Source organism: Glycine soja, chromosome 10 (genome assembly GCF_004193775.1).
Source record: "Glycine soja cultivar W05 chromosome 10, ASM419377v2, whole genome shotgun sequence".
In the NCBI taxonomy this organism is placed as follows: Eukaryota; Viridiplantae; Streptophyta; class Magnoliopsida; order Fabales; family Fabaceae; genus Glycine; species Glycine soja.
In genome coordinates this window covers 34,062,150-34,070,113 of record NC_041011.1, presented here as the reverse complement: position 1 = coordinate 34,070,113, position 7,964 = coordinate 34,062,150, and the positions used below count along the sequence as shown (strand labels likewise).

At 32.0% G+C, this 7,964-nt stretch overlaps 1 protein-coding gene across 1 annotated transcript; it reads right to left on the bottom strand.

Annotated features, from left to right (window-relative positions):
* Positions 1 to 3,104: 3,104 nt before the first annotated feature.
* On the bottom strand, positions 3,105 to 4,859 carry LOC114369223 (2-carboxy-1,4-naphthoquinone phytyltransferase, chloroplastic-like). The gene is made up of 6 exons (XM_028326417.1): positions 4,172 to 4,859; positions 3,972 to 4,078; positions 3,796 to 3,895; positions 3,680 to 3,718; positions 3,478 to 3,588; positions 3,105 to 3,345 (listed from the first exon to the last, which is right to left on the bottom strand). Exons 1-6 carry the CDS (start codon positions 4,280 to 4,282, stop codon positions 3,259 to 3,261), a joined length of 555 nt encoding a protein of 184 aa, XP_028182218.1. The 5' UTR covers positions 4,283 to 4,859; the 3' UTR covers positions 3,105 to 3,258.
* Positions 4,860 to 7,964: the final 3,105 nt, after the last annotated feature.

Sequence of the window (7,964 nt, the reverse complement as noted above, 5' to 3'; positions counted from 1 at the left end):
TCAATAAAATTCATTGAAATTATAATTTTTCTTTCTCAGTGTTGATGATGTCTATTAGTGTGCAATTATTTCTTTTTATGTGAATGCATATTTTTGTCTGCAATGTTCATTATTTGACAAATTTAAATTTTTTCCACAGCGTTTTGGTTCACAATGGTGGTGTGCATAGTGGACATTATTATGCTTTTATCAGGTCGACTCTATCTGAGCAGTGGTATGTTTACTCTGCTTTTAGGTCTGATTTTTTAAGGGTGATCTATAGATGAAAGTTAAAACCTCAATAAATGAAAGTCAATAAAAGTTTTTTACTACAGAGATAAAAAGAGTGTCTTGTTACAGATAAAATTATAAAATATTTGTGATAAAAATGACATAGATAAGGAACATATTTCCTAAATGGTAACTTTGAACTAAACTTCAACTGAAAAATCATATTCACAATTGGTAGTTTGTAAACGATCCCATTATTAGTTGCATGAGAGTATGTTGTGTCTTGTATTTTAAATGAGGCAGTTGTAGTGGTAAACAATTGAAATGCTGAATCTGTTTTTTTGACACTTGTCATTAGATTGATAATCTACATTGCTAATAATGTTTATCAATGAACTTGGATATAACATGCAACTTTTTGAGAGTCCTTTCACATTATTTTTGTTATTTTGTATTGCATTTCTTACTACTTTACTGAGCACTTCACTGCATGCTTTGATTGAATATTAGGTATAAATTTGATGATGAGAGGGTGACTAAAGAAAACTATTGTACAAATGCTGCTGACTGGAAAAAAAATTCAAAATACGATAGAAATCAACAAGTATAATTTTATCTAAATATTATTGTTCATTAAATAATTTTATCTAAATTTTATTTAAAATTCTTTAAATAATATTTAGTATAATTTTTTCAAAGAATTTTAAATAATTGAGTATCTAAATATTATTGTTCATTAAAAAATGGGCAACAAATGGGGCCATTAAATCAAAGAGTTTGAAGTTACCCCAACCACAATATACTACAGCTGTGACCCATGTAAGGTACATTTTGTCTACAATTTTCCTTAACATAAAGAATAGTGACAAAATTATGACGTCATTTTAAAATTTGATTGTATATCGATAAATTTATTAGTTTAAGTGGCATTAAATTTGATTTTTTTAAGTTTTTAGGTTTGAATTCTCTGGAAGCTAGGAACAAATTAAAATAATTGAGAAAAAATAACTCAGGCCTATTAAAGATGAGTGTCATATTCTTTAATGAATATTAATTGTGGAAAGTTGGTGAATATTAGATACCAATATTATACTAAGTACCAATATTATTTTGGCTCACTCTCACTACTGGAAAAGGAAGTTTCAACATCAGTGGAAATCGACATTTAACATCGGTGGTCAACCAATGTTGAATAGAATGTTGTTGAAAGTTAAAAGTTTCAACATCGGTCCTCCAACCACTGTTGTAGAAAGTCAACATTTTCTACATCGGGCCTAACGTACCAACAGATGTAGAAGGTCTACCTTCTACATCGGTGCTATAATAGAAAACGATGTAAAATAGCGTTTTTTCACATCGTTGGTCAGTTAAGAAACGATGTAGAAGTTAAACGTTCTACATCAGTGTTATCATAAGAAACGATGTAAAATAGCGCTTTTCGACATCGGTGTTTAGTTAAGAAACGATGTAGAAGGTAGACCTTCTACATCAGTGTTATCATAAGAAACGATGTAAAATAGCACTTTTCGACATCGGTATTCAGTTAAGAAACGATGTTGAATATTTAATAACCTACAATTAAAAATTGATTAATTAATGATCATTTTTTATATTTTCAATATTAATAACCTTCTACAGACGTGGTTAATTAATAATATAAAAAAGATTATTATCTTATTAATTTTCAAAATTTTGTCCAACCAAAAAAAGGTTGTGTTAATAGAAACAAATTAAAAATAAATTAATAATTATGTAATTAAGAAAAAATTAGTAAAGGAACAAAAAAATGGAGACGTGTTCATTTATGTTCTTTTACACAAGAATAAAGACCTGTACATTTATGTAATTAAGAATGAAGTAGTAATAGGAAACTTTGAAATAAGATTGCGCAATTGGCTTCTATTTTAGTAGTGTAAAGCAAAATATGCTAATTGCCAAATTGTGCTAAGAACTATGCTAAACACGTATAATGGGTAAAACCAAAGTACCTGCAGGGAACAAAAAAAAGGACAATCATTAAACACGTATCTAAAATGCATTAAAATCTTATAAAAGAGATTCATACTGCATATGTAATATTAGTTGATTTGGATAGGTTGGCTTTAAAAAATCAAATAAAGATTATTTAATTGAAATAGTTTTTATGATATCAAACTTATAAGAGATCCAAGTTTATTTGATTTTAATTAGTTATAAATTTTTATTTGATTTTCAATTTAGGTAGGATTTTGACAGTACCTTACTTGAATACTACGATGGTATTCCATATTTAATTTTTCTAAAGGCTTGCATCTCTCTTCCCAATTATATTTCAATGTTGCATATTATCTCTCACACACACATTTATGTTTACTAATGTTATTTATTTTTTTCATTTGTTGGAAAAAAGTTTTCGTAATAAAATAATTATTGACATAATTGAGTTTACATTTACATGTTTCAAAATATCACGATGGAAGATACCAGCTGATATGCGGAGGAGCGCTGGGAAGAAGTGTTTATGCTATATAGAGTGCTACATTATCCTTCCGAACAAATGAGTACTTCTGGTACATTTCTTGAAAATCACATTTCCTTTTATATGATTTTACTTGCGAAAACACATTATTTTGTATAGTAATGATTTAGAATTAAACAATATTATTATTATTGTATGCGGTTGTCTATTAATTAATAAATCCAAATGAGGTTGTCTATTAATTAATAATGGGTCTATGAACACACAATAATTCACACTAAAACGTTATTAAACTTAGCTTTTTGTTGCACATACCTCATTCCTAGAGTTTTCATCACGGAGGAAGTCAAAGACTCGTTTAGGAGGAACAGGAAGCCAAAAAGAAGTGGCAGCACTAAGAACAATGCCAGGGGGTCTTCCAGGGTCATCCACACTCTTTCGAGCCAGCACTAGTCCTAAAGCCAGTGCAACTCCAAACAATGCATGAAGCCTCACACAGAAGTACTTAGCCATGAAAATCTTATTTTTGTTATGTGAGAATACAACTTAGGTTTAATAGCAAACTATAAGAAATACACCAACAGACAAGTCTATAAGAAAAATTCACTTGCCTTGTAATTGTCTTCGACAAATCTAACTACTAGGTTTCCCATCGGCAAGGTCAATGCACAAAGGAACTAGCACAATCATATTCATAACCAAAAGAATAAATCATGAGCACATGGTCCAAAATAACAGCTACACCTTTAAAGAAGGGAAAAAAATAAAGAATGAGATGCAAAAAATTGGTTGAGTTTAGAAGTACATACTATACAAGTGAGAGGAAGTGCCTTGATTAGACCAAAAGCAACCAAAAGAGCATAGAGCATAAAGATTGCCCCTTTCACTACCTCTGCACCTTTTTTAGTGCCAAGTCTAACCTGAAAGAGAAATGGAAAATAAGTAACATAGGTAGATTCACAGCATTAACATGGATTAGAAAAAAGTTCAATTTAAAGAAAGTGCAGGTACCAAAGGTGACATTTTCCCAACCTCCCTGTCTCCTTCCACCTGTGTTGTGAATAAAAACATGTCACCTAATCAAACTTCCTAAAAATTGGAAATTAAAATTCAAAAAATGAATATACCTGATGGAAATGACTGCAAAACAAGATAAGAGATGTTGTGAAGCCAACAAGAATTGATGCTGAAAGAACCGTTCCACTTAAGGGGAAATGGTTCATCACACTATCCAAATCATTCCATATCAAAACCATGAAAAATCAAATATTATAAGACATTCTAATTAGGTAGCTGAGGTAACCTTGAACTGCCATGTAATAAATAAAAAGCACAAGTGGCAAAAGGCCCAAATGCTGCAAAGCTCAAGGGCTCTCCCAGCCCCTGGTAGCTTAACCGAAATGGTGGACACTGCAACAACAATTGGCCAAGCACAGAAAATTGCAAGTTAATGACTCCTGAATAACTTTCCAACATGATTATGATGTCAGCAAAAACTTGTACCTGATATATATAGCCACAAATAATTGCACAAACAAGAAACAATATTGAACGTATGTTTCTTTCCACAACAATATTGACTGAGATCCATTCAGAGAAAGATGAACAACGCATAGCAAAGCTTGTTCTTGTGAACTGATCCAAAGATGAATTCAATAACAATAACAAAAGCCAAAGTCAACAATAATAACAATTTAAAACATGTCAGGCACAAATATATTAAACTACAACATCATAAATTAGAAAAGTTTGCATTCAATACAAACAAAATGACAGATCTCAGCATTGCAAAAAATAAAAACTTAAAAAACATCTAAGCAAACTTGCCAATGACACGATCAAAGAGGTTCACAAGCTCATTCAGATGATCCTCAAACACCTCTATTTCATACGGCTGATTATCACCCTCTAGCAAATCTGTCACCTTCGAAATTACAGATTTGATTTTCTCCCTTTCTTGTAAACAAAGCTTTGAACTGATATTCTTATTATTCAATGCATTCCTCATCTTGTAAACATAGTCATCCAAAGCATTCATTGTATTAGCCTTCTTCATGAACTTCCTATCATCAACCTGATAATTCTCAGCTTCATGAATCATTCTTATAATCTCCTCAGCTGAAAGCCTTTTTTGGTCATTGGTTATGGTAATCTCATTCCTATAACCAGTGGTTGTTTCTTCCACAGAAACAGATAGAAGGTCGTTTACATCTATAGTAAAGCTACATCCTAGACTGCAGAAATACTATAAATTCCATGAGGCAGGGGCAGGGGGCCTACATTAGTGAATGAAGTTTATCAATAAATAACCTGCAGAAATTGTCCTAATATGCATGAACAAATAGGAGAAGTTGAGCAAGCTATGTAACATGCAAAGTCAAAAAATAATGCTTACAATCTCCTCCTAGACTGTACCACGAGATATGTCACTAAGGTAATCAACGTCGTCCAAAACAATCACATCAACATTTACAAGTCCACTTCTAGAAGAAACATTACCAACACTGCATGAAAAGCAGTCGTCAATAAGTACTCACATTCTGCCGTGGCCTCCCCAATCAGCGTCTTCCTGCTGCTCGTCGGAGCGGAAACCACCACCGAGAAGCCTCTCAAAAAAGCCAGTATCGCTTGCCGCTGAAACTCAACAAAAACAAATCAAGACCTCAACACACAAGTTTCGAATTTCTCGAAAACGAAGAGAAACAAAAACAAACGATGAACGAACCTGAAACTTGTCGATGCGGAAGTCGTAGACGGAGGCGAGCTCATCGACGTTGAATTTGAGGGAATACGTCAGCCTCGTTGGAAGCTTCACCCGAAACGTCGTCGTATTCGTCGGTAGAAACGTTGTCTTAGTCTTGGTCTTCTTCTTCATCGTCTTCTTCGTCCTCCTCGGCGTCGGAGAAGGCGCGAAAGGTGGAGGTCGGGGACTTCAAGGAGAAGGAGGCGTGAAATTTGAGGAAAAAGGAAGGGATCGAGGGCGAAGGAGAGAGAAACGTGTGGAGAAGACCTAAAGGCCTCCTTGAGGAGTTCTTTGCCCGAAAGAGAGAGAGAGAAGCAAGAATAAGTTTAGATCGAAATAAAAAGCAAAAAAAACCCAAGACCACAACGGGTTTGTTTAAAAACGTTGTTGTATAGAATAAGTTACATCGTTTTTGTTAAAAAACGATGTTGTTCACAATTCATGTTACTTGCAATTCAACAACGGTGTTCCAAAAATGATGTTGTAACGCGCAAATAACATCATTTCTTGCAAAAACGTTGTTAAAATAAATCACTTATTTACTAAAATGCCATTGCCTCTAAAATAACATCGTTTTTGGAACCACCGATGTTGAATGCGCGTTGTAGAATATTATTATTTTAGTAGTGTCTATTTTGAAATGTTGTTGTATTATTTGATTATAAAAAAAATCTGTCATACTCATACCACATCCAATTATTTTTATCTTTTAAATTTTTATATTTTTTGCACACGTGTAAAAAATATACCTTAAATGTAAAAGACACAACTTTTTAATTTTAGTAATAAAATATTTTCCTCTTTGAGACGTGACTTTTGATTTACTGTCCCTAGCTTGATATTTACTTATTCATTATCGTAGGTGTAACACATGGTGGTAACGCTTTTGAATCTGTTCCCCATGGGGATGCTGTCTTCGTCAAGTATCTTTCTCAATTCATTTCTCAAATAATTTTAAGGTAATAAATTTTAACAGGACGTTAAGCGTAGTAAAAATTTGTACCCTAATTTTAACCACTAGTCAATATGACATTAAATAACAACAATAATAATAATAATAATAATAATAATAATAATAATAATATAGTTGGTAACAATATAATATTAAGTAATATTTTTTTATAGAAATATTTTGAATTATTGTAATTATATAGTTACAATAATTCAAAATATATTTTTTAAAAAAAAAACATACTCTTAGACGGTTCTCCAAGAAACCGTCTTAGAATTCTCTATATATTTTTATTTAAAAAAAAAAATGGATTCTAAGACGGTTATCTAAAGAACCATCTTAGAAAGTGTATTCTTCTAAGACGGGTTTTAACTAAGAATCGTCTTAAAAAGATACCTTTTTCTAAGACGATCGTCTATTGAACCGTCGTAGAAAGTGCAAACTTTCTACAATGTTTCCTACAACGACGGTTTACAACCGACATATACTGCCTATTTTAACTGATGTAGAAAGTATTTTTTGTAGTAGTGTTAGTTTTATAGAGCTACCATGATGGAATTTGAGTTGAATATGTCTAAAATGCCACTTTGGAAATTGAGCAAAAGCAACATCCAAAAGGGTATGTTAACACATTATTTTAAAACTTTTTATGAGCTATAGTAGTTCCCTATACCCTTTGATTGATTGCATCAAGCAATCTCATAGCGTTTATTAAAGTAATAATAAATGGTTGATGTTATGTTGGTATGCTTCCTCTTCCCAGGGTTTGAAGCATTGACAGAGATACAAAATCTGGTTATTTGAATAGAACTATTATTTTAATCTCAAACTTTTTATTGAGCTCTTCCATTTTTAGTATGTGTTGCATTAGTATAGGTTCTTTTAGTCATAAGTTTTTTTTTTTTTTTTTATCTTACTAGTCTAGTAAATTTTCAGATAGGTATGCATAAATACCAGAAGAGTTATTTTCCTTCCTCTGTGAAGGAGTGTACCCAAAAGTTTTGTTTATAGGCTTTGTTATGAGGTTACTTTTTGTTTTCTTTAACCATATTTAGAAATAAGAACCGATTGCAGAGAAAGAGCTGGATTGGTGGTACCTAGTAATGCTAAAAAGGTAAGGCTGCATGCATAATGACCCTTCTAGGCACTGGTGTACATTAATTAGTTTGTATAAATAAAATCTACCTTAGTTATGTGGCTATGGGGAGTGTTGTTACACATAATATTACGTGGTCTGCATGTGTGTCGTGAAAAAGTGATGGTGGTGAGAACATTAAAACTTAGGCGGCTCTAAGTAAGACCCATGCATCATGACATGAGGACTCTTCATGCTATAAACAACCATTTTTCATTGTCAAGTATGACAAATTGGTGTCTCCTTTTATATATTTTTGTTTATGCTTGTTATGCAATGTATGAGTTAGCATAAAACTTTAAGGGATTAATTGAGATTCAACAACTGTTTTTTGTTCTATATTGGCGGCATAAATAAAAAAAAAATTAAAATAGACAATTTCAGTGCTTTTTTCTTTGAAAATTAGTAGTCCTTGTATAATTTAAACAATTAGTCCCTCAGAGTTTTATAACAATACTTACTTCTA

Bases quoted from the DNA above. Each gene is read 5' to 3' on its own strand.
- LOC114369223 (XM_028326417.1), bottom strand. From the start codon at position 4,282: ATGCGTTGTTCATCTTTCTCTGAATGGATCTCAGTCAATATTGTTGTG. The intron at 3,719-3,795 runs GTATATTCATTT...TTCACAACACAG, and splicing joins TTTGCAGTCATTTCCATCAG to GTGGAAGGAGACAGGGAGGT. The intron at 3,346-3,477 runs GTATGTACTTCT...TGATTGTGCTAG, and splicing joins CACTTCCTCTCACTTGTATA to TTCCTTTGTGCATTGACCTT.